This window comes from Notechis scutatus, chromosome 6, assembly GCF_049901735.1.
Source record: "Notechis scutatus isolate UNSWTSFEM ecotype Mainland chromosome 6, rNotScu1.2, whole genome shotgun sequence".
Lineage (NCBI taxonomy): Eukaryota > Metazoa > Chordata > Lepidosauria > Squamata > Elapidae > Notechis > Notechis scutatus.
Genome location: NC_142014.1, coordinates 20,484,266 through 20,506,765, shown reverse-complemented (window position 1 = coordinate 20,506,765; position 22,500 = coordinate 20,484,266). Strand labels below are relative to the sequence as shown.

At 40.0% G+C, this 22,500-nt stretch overlaps 2 protein-coding genes across 6 annotated transcripts in view; one reads left to right on the top strand and one right to left on the bottom strand.

The window, feature by feature from the left end:
• MCAT (malonyl-CoA-acyl carrier protein transacylase) overlaps window positions 1–5,134 on the top strand; it is a 12,081-nt gene extending 6,947 nt beyond the window's left edge. The window contains exons 3-4 of the mRNA XM_026677623.2: window positions 903–1,120; window positions 3,828–5,134. Of these exons, the coding sequence (XP_026533408.1) occupies window positions 903–1,120; window positions 3,828–4,250 (641 nt within the window). The 3' untranslated portion in view covers window positions 4,251–5,134. The remainder of the gene's footprint in view (window positions 1–902; window positions 1,121–3,827) is intronic.
• Window positions 5,135–5,442: 308 nt separating this feature from the next.
• LOC148130139 (uncharacterized) lies at window positions 5,443–19,373 on the bottom strand. 5 transcript variants are annotated; one of them, XM_087969464.1, is made up of 6 exons: window positions 18,927–19,276; window positions 12,580–12,661; window positions 10,761–10,910; window positions 9,769–9,870; window positions 7,028–7,136; window positions 5,443–5,942 (listed from the first exon to the last, which is right to left on the bottom strand). In XM_087969464.1, the coding sequence occupies exons 3-6, from the start codon at window positions 10,841–10,843 to the stop codon at window positions 5,847–5,849; spliced, it is 390 nt and encodes a 129-aa protein (XP_087825590.1). In that variant the 5' UTR covers window positions 10,844–10,910; window positions 12,580–12,661; window positions 18,927–19,276; the 3' UTR covers window positions 5,443–5,846. The 5 variants fall into 5 exon arrangements, with proteins under 5 accessions (XP_087825590.1, XP_087825589.1, XP_087825591.1 ...); XM_087969463.1 differs by lacking the exon at window positions 12,580–12,661 and having other exon boundaries at window positions 18,927–19,373; XM_087969465.1 differs by lacking the exon at window positions 12,580–12,661 and having other exon boundaries at window positions 10,761–10,906; window positions 18,927–19,036.
• Window positions 19,374–22,500: the final 3,127 nt, after the last annotated feature.

The window sequence follows — 22,500 nt, the reverse complement described above, 5'->3', positions numbered from 1 at the left end:
AGCCCTCCAACTAATGAAACTCTGTTTGCATATCCCAAAGATACTTTCCCCCCCAAAAGGCAGCTGTACTTTCTTGTCCGTCTCCCCCTTGAAAACATGTTCTGAACTGAAGAAGCTTCTTGGATGAGAAAAAAAATGTGTTTTTTTTTAAAAACAAACTCAAGAATTTCCAGGTGCCTTTTGGAAAAAAACACTTTGGGACAACCATGACCTGGATGATAGAAAATCTACATAGACACTGGGCTTGCATACTTTGTGGCTCACTTCGAGGTGATTTGCCAAAGTATGTCTATGAATCTGCAATGAACAGTACAAAAAGTTGTATCTGTTTCAAATACAACTTTGGCTCATGTGGAACTGTGTAAACTCTACTGCGCCTTAGCAGAACTATACAGTTACAATATAGGCAACTGTAATCCCATATCTTCTGTATGCTATGGTAGCCAAATGCAACATGAAAAGGATTCCCCAGAGGTTTTAAAGTTGGTAATTTCCAGCGCTTTTCTTTATAAGAACCACTACATTGTTAGCAAGATGTTTTCTTAACTATCATATAAAGACGCAATTTAAAAAACTATTTTAATTTCAATTTTGAAAACTACCCGTTTTAAATACCCTATTCTATATGCCAGATAGTGTTGTTTCATACTGATGCTGTAAAAAGCATCACTGTTTAAATTCACAATATATTACATACATAACCATTACATAACTATGAATACAATATAGAAGAAATGCACAAGATTATATCATTTGCTTTTCTCTCCCAATGACCACAGTAGTTTGGATCCTTGTGGTTGTGACTGCGTGTTTTAGGTTTTCTACTGCTACAGCCATTTTTGCTCTGTAGCAACAATCTCAAGCTTGGGTAAGCCTCTATAGATATTTTTTCTTTTCTGTAGCCCTGTATGCTGTCAAGACACGGGCTGAAGCCATGCAAGAGGCGTCCGAAATCATACCAAGTGGAATGCTCTCCGTTATTGGCCGAAGAGATTCAGATTATAAAACTGCTTGTTTGGAAGCTCTTGAATACTGCAAGACAGAAGGCATAGAAGATCCTGTATGTGAAGTTTCAAACTACTTGTTTCCAGACAGCAGGGTCATTGCAGGACACATACAGGTATTATGAAGCAAACAATTGTCGTTGACGGTATAAAGAAAACTCTGAGAACAAGTCATCTTCCCCAGCCTGAGATACTCTAGTTGCATTAATTATTAATTGCAATAGTAATAATTACTGCAATGTAAACACTAATATAAAATATATACAGATAGTCCTCATCTTACAACAGTATACTTAGCGGCACTGAAAAAAGTGACTTGTGACCATCACAGCATCCCCATGTCATGTGATTTACATTTGGATGCTTGGCAAGTGGTTTATATTTACAATGGTTGCAGTGTCCCAGGGTCATGTGATCCCCTTTTGTGACCTTCTGACAAGCAAAGTCCATGGGGAAGCCAGATTCACTTAACAGCCGGGTTATTAATTTAACAACTGCAGTGATCCACTTAACAAATGTGGCAAAAAAAGTCATGAAATGGGGCAAAACTCAACACATTTCTCACTGAGTAACATAAATTTTGGGCTCAATTGTGCTTGTAAGTTGAGGACTATCTGCATATTATAGTTTATAAATATTTTAATATACTTACATATTATATAAATATAAATATGAATCATAATTATTACAATAAGAATAAGTAATTACAATAATTGATTAGTTGCATTAATTAAAAGCTCTGATTGCATGCCAAAACAATTAGACACAAAATATTTCCCCCCCTCATGCCATCACTGCTGAGCACCAAATTCCCACAGCACTGTGTTATGTTTAAGGATATTTACCCATGTAGTAGGGCTGTATTACTGTTATTCTTTTCATCTTTTGTATTACTTTCTACTGCTGGTATCTCATATTACTTTGAATGCACATTGAAAGCTTATGCACTGGAGACAAATTCCTTGTGTGTCCAATCAGTGGCCAGTAAAGAATATTGCATTGTAAATGAGTTGGACTGTAATGCACTGTCCTGCTGGCAGGCTGGAATGATTTGTTAATTGGGGAGACCCAGCATCACAGACACAAGTGCTGGGCTGACTTCATCATTTTGGAAAAACTAGTTGTCTTGACATTTGAAATACTTCCCCTCTCAATATATTTAGCATGTTAATGATTTAAAAAGAAACATAAAGTAATGACAGTAGCTAAATATGAAATAGCTTATATTTGACAGGATGTTTATAGGGAAGCCACCTTTTTTCGATAAAATCTAATTTTAAATTAAGTCAGGAATATTTATTTTAAAGGGTTTAGTTTTGCCCCAGACATCATACAAAATCATTCCGTGGTGCTTGGTACTTAGAAAGATTGATGGTCCCTTAAACAACAATGAAGAGCTATGGGCAGTTCTTGGATTATAACCACTCATTCAACAACTGTTCAGAGTTACTGTGGCACTGTGCAAGAGGGACTTAGCACCAGGCCACAAAGTTACGGGTGTTGCAGCATCCCCACAGTCGTACAATCCTTATTTGGGACTTGGCAATTCACTCACAATTACAGTGTCCCAGCGTGCTGCAGTCATACGATTGATATTTGTGACCTTCCCTGTCAATTTCCCAGAAGCAAAGTCAATGGGGAAGCCAGCAGGAGGTTGCAAGTCATTCCCACCTCTGTGGCGCTCGTGCATTCTCCTATGCACCATTTCCCTGCAGCAACAGCAACAGCACTTATATACTGCTTTATAGTGCTTTACAGCCTCTATAAGCGGTTTTACAAAGTCAGCCTATTGCCCCCAACAATCTGGGTCCTCATTTTACCCACCTCGGAAGGATGGAAGGCTGAGTCAACCTTGAGCCTGGTGAGATTTGAACTGCCAAACTACAGGCAGCCTGCGTCACCGCAGCTCCTGTTCAACTGATCAACATTCCATAGTTCCTACTGGTGGTACTCACTCCACCTGCCTGCAGCGCTACCCTGCTTGCCTGCTGCCTCTTCCCATGACATGGTTATGTGAGGTCCTCAGTTAACAGCTTGTGTGGTCCCTGGGTTTCATTGACAATCAGGATTGTTAGGATTGCCAGCAATAGGAGATGCAGTCTCGTGACATCATGCATCACAAAGTATCCAAACTACATTTAAACCTATTTTAATGCAATGCTGGGAATTACTTGCATTCTCAGCCAGAACTAATTATAAACAGTTCCCCCAGATAAGAGCACACCGTTCAGTGCTGTAAAATGCTGCCAAAAAACAGAAGTCCAATTATAATATAAACCAACCAAAGTCCCAGAAAAAACCAACCAGAGTTCACAGAGCTTCAAGAAGGACTCGGAAACTATTGAACCACTTTGCTTCCTGCATAGCGTTTGTCATTGAGGTCTGACTTTTATCCCTTATGGGAGGGGCAATCACTTTCCAGCCTTACTCCCGAGTCACTCCTTCTGCTTCAGCTGCTCTCATCTTCCAGCAGCTCTGCGCTCACGTGCACTGGGAACAGGCTCCCCTGGGTCCTCTGCTTCACTGCTGCCAGACTCCAAAGGCAGCACCCCACTCCCAGATGGTCCTGGCCTCATCCCTGCATCGGACGCAGGACCCTCGTCCAAGTCCTCTCCAGACTCCCTGCCTGGTCTCCTTTCTTCCTCCACTGCCTTCTGTACCGGCTGCCGGCAAACCACAAACAGAAACATCTGTTTTTGTTGTTTTTCTTGGATCACATTTCATCAGTGTGCAGCTATTTATTCAAAATTCTTTAAAACGTGTGAAGTATACTAAAGCAGTTCTAGACGAGTGAAATAATTCTTTTTTCTTTTTTAATCGTAGGCTTTGGAATTTCTACAGAAAAATTCAAAGAAATTCTCATTTGCACGTGTAAAAATGCTACCTGTGAGTGGTGCTTTTCATACACGACTAATGAAATCAGCAATGCAACCTTTATCCGAAGCTCTTGAATCAGTCAGCATCCAAGAACCTCTCATCTCTGTCTATTCAAATGTGGATAGCAAGAAATACAGGCAGCCAGAACAGATTCAGCATTGTTTAGTGGAACAATTGGTTTCGCCAGTGAAATGGGAGCAAATAATGCACACAATCTATGAAAGGAATAAAGGAAAAAAGTTTCCTTATACATATGAAGTGGGACCTGGAAAACAGTTAGGTGCAATTCTAAGAAGTTGCAATTTAAAGGCCTCAAAATATTACAGTAATATTGAGGTTTCTGAAGATGAAACAAATGAAGAAACGTAGAGATCCTTGCAAGAAATGGAAGATAATTTGCTGCCTGCATAACTTCTTTGCACAGGTTTATTGTCATGTCTGGAGCGAAAGTATTCTCCACTGTATTTCTGAGCCTTTCATCAAATTAACGCATTCAAGTGCCTTGCAGGTATTTGATATGTACCTATTTAACAGGCCTAATCCCCCTCACCTAGTTGTCCTGGTGGCACAAGTGAAGAGTAAAAACTACATTTGCAGTCTGCCTGACCTGATGGAGCCTCTTCTTCCACCCGAGTACAATGTAAGCTTATATGACAACACCAATATGTAGAGCTAGTCTGGTTGCACTCCTTTGCCAATCCAGAATCAGTTTCACAAGGTTGTCTGTAATGTGGCTCCCTGACCTGTATATTTCATGAGGATAATGAGGTGTTCTGGCATTCCCATTTTTTTGAGCATATTCCACAGATTGACACACTAAAAAGGCCTATAATCAATGAAGCACATAATGATTTCTTTGGGGTATTCTTTAGCTTATCAGTTTTCCAGGGTACATCAGCAACAAGGTTCTTAAGTTCTTTCTAAAGCCAGCTTGAATGAAACTATCATAATTGTTCATTGGTTGGATATTTTCCCTGCTGTTAATATGCTTATATTTTTATGATGATTTCAATAACATGGAAACCTATTTGATCAGAAGCCCTACCAGAACAGAATAAATGCTCTTGTGTGCATATCAGGGCCATTATCTTTAATGAGGTCAGGCAGTAAATAATCCAGTTGTCCAGATTATTGTGTCACTGAAGTACTTTATGTCAGGCTGAGGAAAATGCAGCCAAGAGAAAGCAATTTATAAGTGGAAGTGTCTGATTATATCAAAAGGGCAGACCTATCAATAAATGTGTTATTCTTCACACGTTTGTGTATTTGATCAATGTTTTTATATATATGGTATGGCAGCCACTTGTACTTTCTGAATGAAGCCCAGTTAAACATAGTTTTTATGTGCTGTATTTGCCTTGTTTTGGAGTCATAATTTTGAATTATTTGTGGAATTTATACCCGTGTCATGGAAGCAAGCATTTCTTCTTGAAGTGATGCAGCATTGATCTCTCTGCCTATAACAACAACAAAATCATATTCCTGGTTGAAAACACAGCTCAAGGATGAACATTTCCTTTCTGCAATATTGCCTAGAAAGACAGCCAATACGTCTAAAGAATTATAAATGGAACATTAGTTTTATTTTTAAGTTGGTAAGATTACAAATTGCTTTAGATATTTTATACTTCAAATATAATGTAAAAGGATGCCCAGCATTCCTTCTATCATCTTTCTAATACATAAAATCTCTCCATGAAGTAGACAAGGCAGATATGAATTAACCCTACAGGCATATATTAAAACAGGACGTTCAGGTAGTTACCCAGCAACAAACCCATATTAATAATTCTGTTTTTAAAAATACAAAAAGCAGGAGTGACCCAGCACTACCCTACGCTTTAAATAGAAAAAGAAGAGCTTTTCATAGGCAACTTTAAAAAATGCAAACAAAATCAATGCCACCTCCAGGGTGAGTTGCAATTCGGTCAATGTCCAGCAATGACCATCAATGGAAATTCAGGGTCAGTTCTGCAGCTCATGCAGCCACCAGGTGAAAGCTGCCATCAGGAGGGCTGGCCCCCATTTGTGGAATGCACCATTCAGGGGAATCCAAACAAGCTAGTTGTGGGGAGAATAAAGAATTTGATTAAGAATTGTTAAAAGATACAAACGAAAGGGGAATGATAATCAGTACAGCATATTCTATGAGTTTGAGTGGAAGAGCATGTTGGAAGAAAAATTTAAATTTTTAATGAGTATACAAAAGTAGGACAGCTCTTGCCTCAGGTCACAAAGCCTTCTAAATAGGTCTAGCTTTTAGAACAATGGTGTATAAAACTTTAATTTGGCTTTTAGGAATTTATACCTCCAACTATTATTACTAGACAACCCATGACACCTTGGGTCTCCATTTCAAAGATATTTCTTACCAGATGTCTCAATATATCAACAATGGCAGAATTTCTAATGTATTTCAAAAGTTCTTTAAAATTCAGGGAGCCTTCAACTTAAAACCTTTCATTTAGTGACTGTTCAAAGTTACAACGGCACTGAAAAAAGTGACATGGCCATTTTCCACACTTACGATCCTTACAGCACCTCCATGTCCACATGATTTATAATTCACTTAACAAATTTCTCACTTAGCAATATAAATGTTGGGCTTAATTGTGGTTGTAAGTCGAGGATTATCTGTATTCAAAAGATGTATCTGCCTTGAACGTCAAACATCAAATGACCACAGGTAATGTTTTAAGATATATTATGCCATAAATGATTTATGATAATTTTATATCACAAATACTTTATAAAATTTGCCAAATTTCAATTCCATGGGAGTCATAGGTCCCAGATTTGGGGTACATTCTGTAAGTTAGCCCATTTGAAGTACCCTGGTCCAAAATACTTTGTCCTAGGATGCACTGTTTCACCCATTTAAAAGTTACAGGCTTTTTAGTAATGTATAGGTTATCCAATTTATTATCTTATCTACCACCAACTGGAAGGCAGCGTGTTATCACCCAGAATATGGGAGGGTTTTGCACCTTCATCAAGAGCTATCCATGTCTTTCCACACCAAGCAATGAGGAACAGAATAGAAACAATTGCATTATAAGAAATAAAAACTCTTCTGCTAATTTAGTTGTCTCACTGTTTAACAGTAAAATTATGACTGCAATAATAAAAGTAAAAATGAAATTTACCCAGACATAGTCAATTAACTTCTTTCTCCAGCTCTTGTCCAAAGAATTCCCAACAGTTTTCATGACATTTTTGCCCCAAAACCGAGTCTGGAAAACACAGGCCACCATTCTATTTAAAAGGAAACAAAACAATTATTAAAATATAATGGTTCTTATAAGCAGTAAGCAAACAATAAAGGGGGGGGGAAACAAGCCCAAAGAAAAAGAAGGAAAAAAAGGGGCCCGGGAAAGGAGCGAAAGAAAAAAAAAAGAAAAGGGAGGAAAAAAACCCACACAACGACACCGGAGCCGGGGGGGGGAGGAGGGGGGGGAGGGGGGGGGAGGGGAAAGGAGAGGGCGGGGCCCCCCCGCGAAAAGGGAAAAAAAAAAGGGGGGCCGGGGCGAAAAGAAGGAGGGGGGGGGGGGGGGCGGGGGGGAGCGGGGGGGGCCCGGGTAGGTTTTACTAAAACAAACATCTGGCGTGATAGCAAGATCCTTTGCAAGTGTGTTTACATGTGTAAAATGGAGCAGATTCTTGATCATTCCAATTGAGCCTACCAAGTTGATATAGTTGACCCCACCAATCTCTTCTACAGATACCTTCAAATAGTAATAAAAAGTGGGCAGGTTTCTACTCTCCAACTGACTTAAGTAGATTCCCAGTTTCCTAACAGTCAAGATTTATTAAGGTTTTCAAACTTGAACATTTCAAAGCCCAAATTGACATTCTCAACCAATCAAACACCCATCATCTGGAGTAGTGCTCTATGCTATTATATATACAGTATTAAATTCAGTATTCTCAACTAATGGAATCCTGTCAAGGCCAGGGGGAAGAAGACTGTTCCAAATGCACCAATCCATTTTTGTTACAGAAAGACACTGCACTTTTCATTTTTATTAAGTTATGAAACTGGCATATCTGGGCCTAATTTGGATGCCTCCATTACATTAACTGACTGATGTATTTTGGGAAACAGGACAAAAGCTAGTATTTGGAGAAGAGACTACTAAAAAACACCTACATTGTAGGCTGGATTGGGAAATAAATAGTTCTGGAAGAAGATAGTGGCAAATACATCTACATTTCTGCATGGCTATCCCTATACATTTAGCAGGAGTCAATGTCCATTTCATTCTGTAGGTAGAGGTAGTTCTCAACATACAACCATTCATTTAGTGACCAAAGTTACAACTGCACTGAAAAAAGTGACTTATGACCCCTTTTCTCACTTATAATTATTGTGATATCAAGACTTTTTGGAAACATGCAATCTTTAGTTGAAAGGTTTTTTTTAAAGAAAAGTTTGATGAGATGATAACAGCCATTGAAAATATTCAGAAGCATTCAGCTTTGGATAAATTAGATTCACAAAAGGAATCAGATTTGAAAGTTGCAGACCAAAGAGATATGTACAGACTGAGCTGACTGCATACGACTCTTTGAAGTTCGAGCCTGCATTCTTTTCACAATACCAGAAGTCTGTCTGAATGGAGAAGTGACAAATCGTTTTTTCCTAAGAGGACTGAGGGAGATTGGAGAATGGATTTGTTACACTTAACTGGAAACCACTTCTATTTGGACCTTGTTGGGAAGATAGACTGACTATGGAGAGTGGATTTATTATATTTAATTAGATAACAATTGATAAGAGATGCCATTAAGAAACAAACATGTGTATTTGATTAAGGACAAATTACTCTTAATTCTTGGGATGATTTGGGATAGATAAGATGCTGTATTAAATTTTCTGAGTTGATAACAATAACAGTTTGTTAAAGGGTTTTGAAACTAACCTTGTCTTTTTTATTATAATCATTTTTCCTGTTAACTATTTTGTCATTAATATAGTATATAGAAGACAGGACAATAATTTGCAAATAGATTTACCAGTTTAAAAATTAGGGGGAGGGGGGGGGGGCAACCAATATTGTAGTAATGTATTAATCACTATTCAAGTAGACAGGAAAATATGTATACATGTGTTGGTTTTCTGTTCTTTCCAATGAACTTTTTTAATGCCTTGATGGTTTGTGGGTTTTTTATTTTGTTTTTTGTTTTAATTTTTTAGAGTTTTGTATTTTAACTTTCTTTTGAATAAAATAAAAATAGATTTTTTAAAGAAAGGAACTCTAGCATAGGCCCCTTTTTTCAATCTTGCACTCTTTTTTTGTTATTTGTGCCAAAGTATTTCAGGTTTTTGATACCGAGATGTATTACACCCCAAAACACACGATTAAAAACAAAATACCAAAATTAAAATCTTCAGAGAAGATGAGGCAAAAATGGTAATATTTGCTCTCTTAGTTTATCATGATATTGTTAATTATGATTTATCCCAGTTGCTCTATTTTTTATTAAAATTTTACTAGGTGTCAGCACATTACATATGTGTAATAGGATGTAAATAGTCTCTCAATTAGATATCCTACTTTTCACAGAATAATACAGACATGCATTTGTGGCATCATGGTCAAGACGTGTCAAGATTCAGCATTATTATCCAGAACTTTAAACTATGTGGGGCCCCAGGCTAAGGTGAGTAAACTATTCTTCCTTTATCTTACTGAAACCATCACTTCCATGTGAGATAATCAACTAAGTATATGATAAATCAATAAATTTTTAAGTGTCAAGGTCTCTGTTGTTTGTAATTGCAAGATTGTTTTTAAGGAAAGTTAAGATATCATTCAGAAATAATTTCCCAATCATATTTTAGTTGTTTTTCTAAATATACAATCATTAGAATATGGAAAATTACCCTTTAGCAAGTTGAAATAATGGATCTTCCAATTTTTCACTGTATCTCCTGTTACACTCATCTCCAATTATTGCAAGCTGGTGACCAACTTGGATTATAGATCTAAAAAAATGAATATATAAAGGTCAAATGCCCCCAAACCAATCTGAGACAATGTATGATGGTGTTTGAATATTTCCTGCTGAGGTGATCCAAGGATCAGTCTGCAGACCTGTCAAGCTGCAGTGGTGTGTTTAATTTTAAATTCTATTACAATCATCAACTAAAGATCTAGTAGCATAATCGATGGAATTGGTTGCCTCTGGCGTGTTTTCTCTATCACTGGAGGTTTTCAAACAGACTGGACAAGTATTTTCTTGGAATGGTGTTAGGATCATGCCTTAAACAGGTGTTGGACTACAATGCTTCTGAGGTACCTTCCAGCATTATGATTCTATGTTAACACAGAAACAATGAGCAAACACAGAAGCTGTTTCTGTGCTGCGGCTGCCCATGACAATAACTTCCTGCTACTCACTCTGCTGCTACCAGCCAGCTGACATAGGTGCCTAGAAACTAGGCAGAGGTGGTATTCAGCAGGTTCTGACCAGTTCTGGAGAACTGGTAGCGGAAATTTTGAGTAGTTCAGAGAACTGGCAAACACCACCTGTGACTGGCCCCGCCCTCATCTATTCTCTGTCTTCCATTAAGTCCCAGCTGATTGGCTGGGTCTTCTTTTGTTGCCCTGCACAGGAGAACGGAGCTGGAAAGCAGGTTAATGGGGTGGAGTGGGAGGGAATGGAGATTTTGCAGTATCCTTCCCCTGCCAAGCCCACCAAGTCATGCCCACCAAGCCACACCATGCCCACCAAGCCACGCGCACAGAACCGATAGTAAAATTTGTTGAATCCCACCACTGAAACTAGGGCATGGTTCTACTTTGTACTGTTTTGCCCAGTGCCTAGGATGCCTTGAAAAACTGTGATGCCTAGTCAAATCGAAATATGCAATACCTGACATTCATTTCCACTTGCTCTGTAAATTCTGTTATGAACACAGATCTTTTGGGTGGCTCCTCTTTCAAAACTGCATTCATTTCTTCGAAGGTAGAGAGAGAAAAAGTGTCTGGAGACCTGTCCTGTCTGAGCTGTAGTTATATCTGCCTGAAGAAAACACAAGAAAATCAACGTATGTTCATTTTGTCTGAAATAGTATAGGGCTTCCTGACTGAGCAGGGTTTGGACTAGAAGACTTTATTCTATTCTATTCTATTCTATTCTATTCTATTCTATTCTATTCTATTCTATTCTATTCTATTCCATCCAGAGGTTGGATTCTACTGGTTTTGTCTGGCTCTCTAGAACTGGTAGCTCTGAAGAGCAGCAGACATAGAACTGGTTCTGTGTCTGCTGCTATTTTGGCCCACCCCACAGCCTGGGCTCTTACCTAACCTTTATTTCCTGCTTTTTCAACCTCAGCTACTTTGCGCGGCACAGCTGCGGTTGAAAAAGCAGGAAAAAAAGTGCTTTTTCAAAAGCTGTGCACTCGCACGCAGCGCTGCTCAGCTGTCCAGGCAGCAAGCTGATGATATTATACATGCGCGCACAGCATGCGTCAGGCGTGTGTGCATGAGAAACGTAAAATCACTGAACCGGTAGTTACACCGGTCTGATTCCATTCCATCCCTATCTTTATTCCATCCCATCCCATCCCATTCTATTTTCTATCCTAGTTTGGCTGCCTGCAATTTGGCAGTTCAAATCCCACCAGGCTCAAGGTTGACTCAGCCTTCCATCCTTCCGAGGTGGGTAAAATGAGGACCCAGATTGTTGGGGGCAATAAGCTGACTCTGTAAACCACTTAGAGAGGGCTGTAAAATACTATAAAGCGGTATATAAGTCTAAGTGCTATTGCTATATTCCTGTTTCTACTACAGAGTAAACCCTCTGTAGTAGAAATAGGAAAAAAACAATTAACAAGGACTCATTTATTTTTTTTGCTTAGCTACAAAACTGAATTTTACAAAACAGATATACTGTAAGTTATTGTCAGTGGGTAATATTTACTGGGTAGATATTCTACAGATCTATGGTAAAACATTCTTTCCTCTTCGCTTTAGCGTCTTTCTGTTTGATGCAGCCCCGCCTTAATCCATTTTCCTTTTGGTGATTAAGTGTATTTTGTTAACACAATGGCTAACCTTGAACAACAGGTTGTACAAATAATTATCTGAGATACATTTCATATTATTGGCAAAACTAATAGATTACTTATCTAGGTGAATGGAACTCTGCTTTTACAAATGCAACACTATCCAAATGTTCTGCATATCCTAGACTAGAGGCACCTTATTCTGAGCAATTGGGTTTTGATTGAAGAGGATCCCTCGAAGCCTGACATAGAGAATGATCTCTGACACCAGAATGTGTTCTTCATTAATTTTTTTCTCTTTTTCAATTATCACAAGTAACATTTGCCAACATGGCTGAACCCTAAATACCAAGCAAAATTAAGGCTATTGGGGGTGGGGAGAATAGAAGGTGGCACTCCTAAACTGATCTGGGCTACTCTTTAAAAAATAAAGCAAGACTGGACTTAATTAATTTTGGGATGGGAAACTACTAAAAATCCTATGATGTGGCTGAGAAGTTGAAAAAATATCAAGTTTCATGCAAGGAGGGCTTTACCTTTTTAAGATGGGGAATGAATAATGGGAGAAATTTTACACTAGTTTGTGGAGAGTAAAACAATTCTGCAAAATACTCATAATTTTTTTTCTTCTGCTTAATGAATTTGATCTACACTGCACAACCTCAAATACAGTATGGTTACACAGGAAAATAAATGTAGATGATCTTTAAGCATACCCAAGCTTCTCTTTCTATTGGACTTACTTCTCTTTCTAATTATATATCTGTGATCCAAGGAAAGTGGATATAATCATTATGTTTTTATTCAGTATTTAAAAGTAAAGCAATTTTTTGTCCAAAGCAACTATTTTGTCATAGCCATAGTTTAATAACAAATGGTTGGCATATGTTTACATCACCAATATAAACCATGACCTTAGGTATACATACAATTATATATACGTATAATATATATACATATAATATATGTAAAGTACTGAGAATTATGCAAATAGATATTTAGATATAAATATTAATTTATACTTATTAATAATACCGTGTTTCTCATATAATAAGGCCGGGTCTTATTTTTTTTTGAGCCCCGAAAAAATGGCTAGGCTGTCTTTTGGGGGGGTGACTTAATTCCCCCCCTCCTTGCATCTTCGGGCGGGCGGGCAGCGATGGCTTGGATGTTGACCTCAGCATTGGTGGGGCACTTCATATCGGGGTCAACGCAGGCAGCACCATATCCGGGTGTGCAACAAAAGTACTTCCTAACGGCAAGCCCCCCCCACCATTCCCCCCCCCCCATTTCGCATGTTTTAATATAGGCCTTAATTTGGGGGAGGGGCTTAATTTCATTTCATGTCTATAAAACATGCTGGGACTTCCTATTGGGGGAGGCCATATTGTTGGAGAAACAGGGTAGTATTTGAATGAGTATCCACCAGGACTCTGACTAGATTAAGGAGCATTTATAAACTGAAAATGACAAACAGGCAATTATTTCCATAAAGTTTGCAATGTGTGTGTTTGTTGTGTGTGTATGTGTGTTGTTTATTTGTGTGTGTGTATAACACACACACAAAAATAACAGGATACTTTACAAAACATAGGCAGTGTTCACATTCAAGTTTTTTAGATTTAAAAAATAAGGATACAACTCTCATTAAAAAAATCTGCCTCGTGTGATAATTCCAGTGGAAAAAAATCTGGTATGAAACCATTTTATATACCGTAAACGTTATTTAACTATGTCAAAAGAATAATAAACATATAATAGTAAAAGGATATATACATTAACTATAGAACTGTATAATAGTTCTATAAACAGTAAAGAATAACACATGCACGCTATTCAGGAATGAAGCATGTAAACATGGAATTACAGAACAAAATTCCAAGGGAAATTACATCTCATCTTTCATGTTATAAATACCATCCCCTTAAAACTAGTACTTTATAAAGTAAAATAATAAAACAATATAGTAACAACAAAGTGATGGACTGGCTTCACTTAAATATTCTTTTCCTCTTGCCTTTGTGACAATTTAGGTTAATTGCCCAGGTTGATCAAGAGTACAAATCTTCCACAATCTTATTGCATTTCGAGAAGCAATAAATAAAATACCAAATAGGTATACTCATGTAATCACTACATTCACACATAATATTAAAAGCCAAAAAGCTATCTCAGGGTAAAACAAGCTACTGAATCTGCCACAGGCAACCAAGTTTACCACACATGACCCTGGCTCCCCCCCCCGCCCCCCCGCCAGTCAAGGGGATCTAGAAAATGAGGCAGGATCTGTGCTTGGTTTTTAATGGATCCATTCTCTCATTTGGACATCATGTCAACAAAACTAGCAAGGCTTGAGGCCGATAATAACCTACTAGGACTAAAGTTCAGCATGTTTTGTTCATGAGGGGTTCTGGACCTAGTACTATTTAAAAATTATTGTACATAATTTTGGCAAAACTATAAGGCCAATATCAAAATGTAACATAATTTTATTCTTGTTCCTTTGAAGACCAGAATTTAAATAAGAAAACATGCTAGTCAAGTAATATGTATATATTCCCCTGAAGTGTAAATCTTTATTTTGAAATGTTATCGTCATACCTTTGCAAATCCTAAATTTATTCCATATTGGGAGAAATCCATTATTTTCTCAATCATAACAATAAAAAAAACTATTTTCTGTTGCTTATTTCCCAGAATATTTCCCAGCTTGTCTTCTCATCCCTCCATGTGTTATTTCCTGTGACAACGCCAAAGTCAGTGACCTTGGGACACTGTTTATATTTCAAACAATTCCAAACAAAGATTGAATTTAACTTCAAAACACATTTCCCCCTGCAATGAACATTTATGCACTTCCAACTTAGCTCATTCCTGTGCTCCTAATTTTTGCAATGCAAATCGTCTTGGCTACTGGATAAAGAAGTGGCATAAAATGTGGAGCCTGGCCATATGTACACCATTCAAATCTTTTTGATAGTCTCCAGAGTCCTTTGCCAACTGAATGGGACCCAAAAAAATTGAGTGTGGAAAGTTTTAAAAGGTAGACATGAGCCTCAAAAATATTTAGAACACTCATTTCTCCTTTTAATACTTATGAAACCTCCTGATAGACAGAATGGGACAATTGGTTTCAGCCACATGGTTGCACCCACTTCACCCTGACCACTTCTGCTGACCCACCGCGGCCGTTCATCCTTGGCTGCCCTTCCCCAGCGCTCCTCCGTGTTCACCCACATTCCTGCCCACATTTCCTTGTCCCGGATGATTTGTCGAGGGACACTTGTCCCCAGACATTTCACAGTGCAGGACAATTAGCCACGTATCATGCATCTAATGGGAAGGCCTCTGCCTTCCCATTAGATGCAGTCCCACCCGCTCGGCTTCCTGAAGTGCTTGAATTCCTTCTCCGCCATTTGGGGTGGGCTACAGATGGGGGTGAAGGAGAGACTTTCTTCACATATCGCAGGCTCTTCATCCAGCATGGGGATGGGATGGGGGCATGGATAAGGGAGAAAACGTTATGGAGAATCGGGATTGGAGGACTCTGTGCTCTTCGCTGAGAAGCGGGTCTTGGGTGGGAGGCTGTGGACATCTGAGGTGGGCAGGCATCGGTGAGGCAGGAGCAAGAAGATGCACAGTAATTGCTTTAATTGTCCCCACTGAAGCTCTTTTCCCCTTTTCCCAACTCTGGTTGCAGCAGCAGGGGTGTCTGGAAAGAGGGTGAGTACCTAAAGCAGGTGGAAGACTTGGGACAGCTTATGGCAGGGGTGTCAAACTCAAGGCCCAGGAGCTGGAGCTGGCCTGTGGAGCGCTTAGATTTGATCCATGGAGCCTCACTGGAAACAGCAAAGGAGCGGTCTGCAGTGCTCAGTGAAAACGGAGCTCTGGAGGGCTGTGAACGGCCCACCCAACCTCCGTTTTCGGCTGCAACAACCTCCTGAGTCCGTTGCTGGTGAAAAGGTGCGGCCCTCCCAAGCTCCATTTTTGCTGGCAGAGCACTCAGGCCACCACAGATGCCCTCAAAATGGGTGACGTTGAGCTGGCCATGCCCACCCTGGCCACATTGACTCAGCCCCCGAGGCCAAACACAACCCTGATGCAGCCCTCAATGAAATCAAGTTTGACACCCCTGTAAGGGCAGATGGAGTGACGGGTCCCCGAAGCTGCCTCTGCCCACTGCTGCAATTGGAATTCTGAAGGGTGAAAGAGCTTAGGAAGTGCTTGGCTTCGGATCATTTAGAGACCTCTCTATCCAGGTCACGCAAACCCTGGCCAGCCCTCCACCACACTTCCCCCCAGTTTTCAGTGCCTGCTTGCTCTCACCCAGCTTCTGCAAGCCTGGGTAAGCCAGCAAGGCTGCGGGCCGGTGAACAAAGGCAGGAAGGTGGGGTGGAAGATAGCAGCCCCCCAAACACACCTGGCCGGCAGCAACGGTAGAGGATGGCGAGGCATGCAGCAACCTAGATGTGACTGCAGCTGCAGTCTTGGGAGTCCAAGGCTTGACTCAGTGGCAGGTGGGGTCATCCGGGAGGAAAGGCAGCTGCCAGCTGAGCCAGACAAATCTCTGCCAGATAGATCTGTGCCTGCCTGCGTAAGCTTGCAAGTGCCCTGGCTAGCTGCCTTAATCGCACCTGGCCCTGCTGCGTTTTATGCGCCATTCCGGTGGCTGCCGCAGCTGCTTTGGTTGCTCCCCCAGTGGCCACCTTGGGAAGACAGAGCAGGGTGACCTGGAAGGTTTGCTTTGCTCGTGGGGCTTTGCTGGGATTTTAGTGGGGCGAAGGAGAGAACCTTCCGGAGGTAGGTGGTGAGGTCGGCTGGCCACGGGGAGGTACTGCGCTGAGTGGTGAGGGACCGTTTGGACTGTGCCCTTGCAAACAAGGGCTGGGTGTGTGTGTCAGAGCAGGCCAGAGAAAGCCAATCCTCAAGGGGTATTTTATTTCCACCCCTCCCCAGCAAGTGAGTCTCATTTTGCATTCACACAACACAGACTGTCCAACAAAGGAGTCTCTTTTGGCATTCGCACACCTTTCAAAACTGTTAAGAAGTTCTTCTAAAAGACAAAGAACAGATAATGGCTCTCTATTTCTCATGCTGAAAATGATCTGATGTCCACTTTTCTTTGATCTATAATCCACGATCAAAAATAAACCTCCCTTCAAAATATTAAATTAGATATTTGCATTTCAAACTAAGAAGTGAACACAAGCAACTCAAGACTCAAGGAAGAAAATCCAAATGGGAATACAAACAATGCCAAGCCAAAAACAAAAAAACAAACCTTGACAATTTGTGTCCTTTAATCTCTCTACAGGATATTCTTTGAGGTGGTTAGTCTGACTGTGGCTTTAGAACGTCTCTAACTTACTTTAAAGTCTTTTGTTTATGTGGAGAGGATGCAAACTGAACAAGTATTATATTGATTTCTAAATTTTCAAATTTCTTTATAAAAAAGAATACAAAAGCATACAAAATTTACTTTTGAAAATAGCGCAATGTCTTTGCAATCCTGTTTTCAGTGGAAAAAAATACATTTAAGCTAGCAGGATAACTATTAAAAAGGCATGTTACCAATCTTTCAGGTAACCAAAAAAAAAAAAAAAAAGATAGCAGTAAAAGAGAGGGCGTTTTACGTCAGTTGACTAGAAAACATATTGCAAAGTGAAGTGAAGTTAGATGAGCCTTAGTGTTGGAGATATAATTCATAGCCACAACTATTTTTCTTCCTGTTTTCCATCAACAGGTGCACTATACACAGGGCAGCCCTTCTCAATGATTCCCAGGGCAGATTGCACCTTTTGCCACCCGATGGGCCAAAGGATCTCAAAATGGAGTCCCTCTGCCTTTTCCCTTTCACTGGCACCAACCTCAGCAAAAGAACTGTCTCTGTATTAATCTATTTAACTCTACAAAAATCTCTATTGGAAAAAAGTTGTTTTCTCTTTCCTCTGCTTGTGCTGGATGCAAGCACGCACCTGTCACAGCAGACGTCCTATAAAAAGCATTTCCTTCTTTGCTGGAGGAAAATGTCATGTTTAAGATGGCACCTGTCAAACAGTCTGAGGCATTTTGGTTCGCCCAGCAATTGCATTAAAAAAAAGGTCTTTTTAATTTATTTTTTAAGGGTCAACTTTTCCTAACCAAAAGTTTTCTTCCCTCAAAGGAATGAGTCAAGTCGATGGCGCAGATCCCTAGGTTAATAGCGTACACTATTTATATTCTTGCACTTGGGCATCTTATACGTGCAATGTTTTCAGAACCTGAAAAGTCCTCCCCCATCGCTAGGGCGGAGGCTCTTTGCAAACCTGCACAAACTTCCACTGGTTGCAATTGTTTAGATGGGGAGGGAAGAGAGGGAGGGAGGGAGGGAGGAAGGAGGGAGGGAAGGAGAGAAGAAGCAAGGAAGGAAGGGAGAAGGAAGGAATGAAAAGGGGAAGGAAGGATGGAAAGGGGGAAGGAAGGAAGAAGGGAGGGAAGGAGGGAAGAAGCAAGGAAGGAAGGGGGAAGGAAGGAATGAAAAGGGAAGTAAGGATGGAAAGGGGGAAGGAAGGAGGAAGGAAGGAAGGAAAGGAGGGAAGAAGCAAGGAAGGAAGGGGGAAGGAAGGAATGGAAAGAGGAAAGAAGGATGGAAAGAGGAAAGGAAGGAGGAAAGAAGGAAGGGGGAAGGAGGGAAGAAGGAAGGAAGGGGGAAAGAAGGAATGAAAGGAGGGAAGGAGGGAGGGATGAAGAAAGGAAGGAAGGAAGGAAGGAAAGGGGGAAGGAAGGAAGAAGGGAGGGAAGGAGGGAAGAAGCAAGGAAGGAAGGAATGAAAGGAGGAAGGAAGGAAGGAAGGAAAGGGGGAAGGAAGGGTGGAAGGGAGAAAGGAAGGAAGAAGAGAGGAAGGAAGGAAAGGGGGAAGAAGGGAGGAAGGAAAGCTTTGAACAGAATCCTCAAGAGCTGGACAGCTATTCCAGTGCTCCGTTTTCAGCCCTTTGCGCCCCGCCGGGACTGGCCCCCAGCCCCATCCCGCCGGCAGCCCCGCGTCTCACCTCAGTCTCCGCTCTACGCCGCCGAGCGCCAGCTGTCCTGCAGCCGCGCCGGAAGAAGAGGACAGGGAGAAGAAGCCAGGCAGGCGACAACCTCGTTAAATCACATTTCGGTGACTGAAAAAGGAGGGAGGGCCGAGCGAAGCCGGGCGCGGGATTTACCGCAATGTCGCTTCGCCAGCCCCCGCCTCGCCCCGGTTGGCCCTGCCCTCTTACCCCTGTCCGGGCTCCGCTCCGGAAAAGCGGCGGCCCAAAAACAAAGGCCAGGCTAGGTGTTCCCGCCTGAGCCCAGGCTCTTCTTCACTTCCTGGCTATTAAACTCCATGTTTCCTTGGCAGGTCATCTACCGTTGCATAAAAAGGAAATGCTTCTTAGAGTAATAACCTCGTTGTTCTCTTACTACCAGCAAGACAGATGGCCTGATTTCTTCCTATTACAGAATTTGCATGTAACAATAAAGTTCATTTTTTCCCCTACTTTCATCACACACACACACACACACACACACACCCCTCTTATCTTTTGTCCTACACACACACACACACACACACCCCTCTTATCTTTTGTCCTCCAAAAGCACAAGGAAGCAGACAGTTTGGGTCACAATAGTTTATTGTAAACAAATAATCTATTAACTTGTTGCATTATAACGTAATAAAATATAAAATAGCCTAAGAACTGGTAAGATGTTTTAGCAAGGTGTAACAAGCAGTGTGGGCATTTTGCTGAGAAGAGCTGGCTCTGTCATGGGTAAACGAGCAGGTCACAAACGAGCATGTGTGGAAGAAAGATTGAAGACATTGTGGTCTAGTACAGGTCTGTAGCCACAGTGGTTAGCTACAGGTAAGAGGGGAGGGCAATGGCATGTGAAGTATGCTCATAAAACAAACAGGTGAGTGGAGTAGTGTACAGGCCAATGCCTCACACCTTCATGGTTAATGATTGCTCTAGCTTTTGAATTAGAAATCTATAAGAGTGGTGAGGAATGGTCCAATGTGGTCATCACCATGTCAGCCTACTGGTTTGGCTTCTGCAATAAACAGGTTCCTGATCCTTCCACAAATGTCACTGTTGTCTATTGCAGCCTAGTCTGGGAATAAACTTAACTTTTATTGTTGTTTTTTTTTTTCATTTGAGATCATTCACTGGAGTTCTTGTACTGTAATCTTAACCTTCTTTCTGATAAATGCTAAGCTTCTTGTGCTTGGGATCAACTGTTTCTTATCCAGATTACAAACAGGGAAAGTGTGACATACTAACTATAAAAAACACCCTAAAAAAGTGACTCTAACCCTAAACAATAGATGGTTCACCCATACAGTAATTCATACTTTACAAGCAATTGTGGCTCATTCCATCCTGTATATAAAGTGAAAACCAAATAAACAATAAAGAGAAAGCCCCACTGTTATTTCTTTATTTAAAAAACACTTGTCTGGGGCATCAAATAAAAAAGATATTTTTCCCCAGAGGATTTTCCAAGGCTGGGGAGTTACTTTAATTTTAAGTAACACCATTAACCTGCAAAATAAGTTGAGATTATTATCTCAGTAATGCTTCCTGTGGCTTCCATTTCAACTCAGATGCCGGTTTTCCACCTCTGCTAATAACCATATAGTATTCTGTAATTAGAAAGCCTCAGAAAGATAAATTTGGAATTCCAGCCACTTTTATTTTTAAATATAACACTATTTTTACAAAGCTTCAATCTTTTCCCAGAAAGTATTGTTGAAAGGTGTCAAAATGCCTTTCTTTTCGAGGATTCGATTTTCCTGCTGGGAGAGCTCCGGCGCAAGGAATACGGACAACTGCTTGAAAGCTGGATCTTTTTATTTTTCAGGAAGGTGGAGAACAGCGAGAAGTCTGCGTTCCTGGGCTAGCTAGCTTCTTATGGTAAATCCCTGGTTTTCTATACCCTTTTCTCCCTTTGTAAGTTGATTTTGTGTGAGTGTTTGTATTTGTGCCTGATGTTTCAAATCCTGTTTGAGTTTGTCTTTATTTCCGCCGGAGGGCAAACTCTGCGGGGTGGCCAGATTATATTATTGGTTTTCTGTAATCTCTTTTAGCTTTAAGATAGTTTTTCATAATTGTTCTGTGGCAATCACCTGTCTGTCCCTATTGTAATTTATATTTTGAGTCTTTTGTCTGTTTGTTTTGCTTATTTGGTATGTCCTGTGTTTGTAAGTGTTTTCTAAATTATCTTTTGTTTCCTTTTCCTATTTGTCTAGTTTTCTTAATTACTTAGGCTTTTGTCTATAGGTATTCTTTAATACTTTTTATTTGATTCCTTTTCCTATGTAAGTTTGTTTTCTGGCTGACCTGATGTTCCCCTTGGGCTTTTCCTGTTTTTTGTGACACTACTGCCTTTGTGAAATTCCCTTTCCACAGTATAAAATCAATACATATTTTTGTTGTCACCAAAATATTAATGAAATTAAAAGAACTGGCAAAATGTGAAATAAAAATAATTAAGGGAGGAGTACTGTTTTTGTGGCTGTAATTCTTTCCAGCTGTGATAAATTTACATTTCCCCATTTCCTGGTTTTCATTTTAAAGATTTTATTACATGTGCAAAGTTCAATTTACCAAGTGAAGATAGTACTAGGGCAGCCACTCCCCAAATAGCACATGCTCCCAGGACGGAGCCATGTGGCCTGCAAGGAGCTCAAGAAATGGGAGCAGCCTGCTCTCCTTCCCAAAGAGATTTCCAGACCTTCCAGAATGATATCAACAGTTAAAAGTTAAGTGACTAGTGATGGGGGTAGGTTGGAAGCAGGCTTAAGGCCTCTAAGGAATGAAGAAGGTCAAGAAAAATTTCCCAAAGCCAGGGGGGATCCGGCAGGGCTGGGAGGGAGTTGGTGGGGGTGGGGGAGATGCTATAGCATCATAAGGGTGGTTCTGCAAATTTTGTTCATATGACTGAGGGGACACTGCAGTAGAAATAATTTTAGAACCGGCCATAAGTACTTTTTCAGGGCCCATCATAACTTTGAATGGTTGCATAACTTTGAAGACTTCTTTGATTAGAAAAAAACAGTACCTATATTTATTGCTGACTTTTTGCAAAAAAAGAGAAAAAAGTGAATGTATTTTTTTTGAGTTTTGATGATTAGATAGGACAGATTATAGAAAGAACAGAGATATAACTATAAAGAAAGAGATAAATTTGTAATTGCACTAATAACTGCTGTAAGGAAGATTAGAAGTATTTTTTGTATCTTTGTCCTTACATTTCTATTTTTCTTTTGTGTTTTTCCTTTCTTGGACTTTTAGCTTTTTCTTTGATTGCTTTTCTTCTTTATTTTGTATTTCTATTAGTTTTAATCTTCCTTTTATTTTATTTTTAAATAATATTATACATTAAAAATATTGATTAATTAAAGCTATAGATGATAAGATTCTACCAGTTCTTTATCTTTAATTGGGTTAAAAAGCAAGGTCATTCTAGAGTATCTCCATAATTTTGGAAATAAACTCCCCCTCAACAGTAAATAAGAGCCACTAATGTTGGAATTCGTGTAAAAGAAGACTGGGAAATATCAGCTACAGTGATTTAAGAAGTTTAACTTTTTTCGGT

Excerpts from the sequence above, each read along its gene's own strand:
- LOC148130139 (XM_087969463.1), bottom strand. The coding sequence starts at position 10,843 with ATGAATGCAGTTTTGAAAGAGGAGCCACCCAAAAGATCTGTGTTCATA. Across the intron at positions 9,871-10,760 it reads CAAGTGGAAATGAATGTCAG|ATCTATAATCCAAGTTGGTC; the intron begins GTATTGCATATT and ends TCATTTTTTTAG. Across the intron at positions 7,137-9,768 it reads TTATTTCAACTTGCTAAAGG|AATGGTGGCCTGTGTTTTCC; the intron begins GTAATTTTCCAT and ends CCTTTTAAATAG.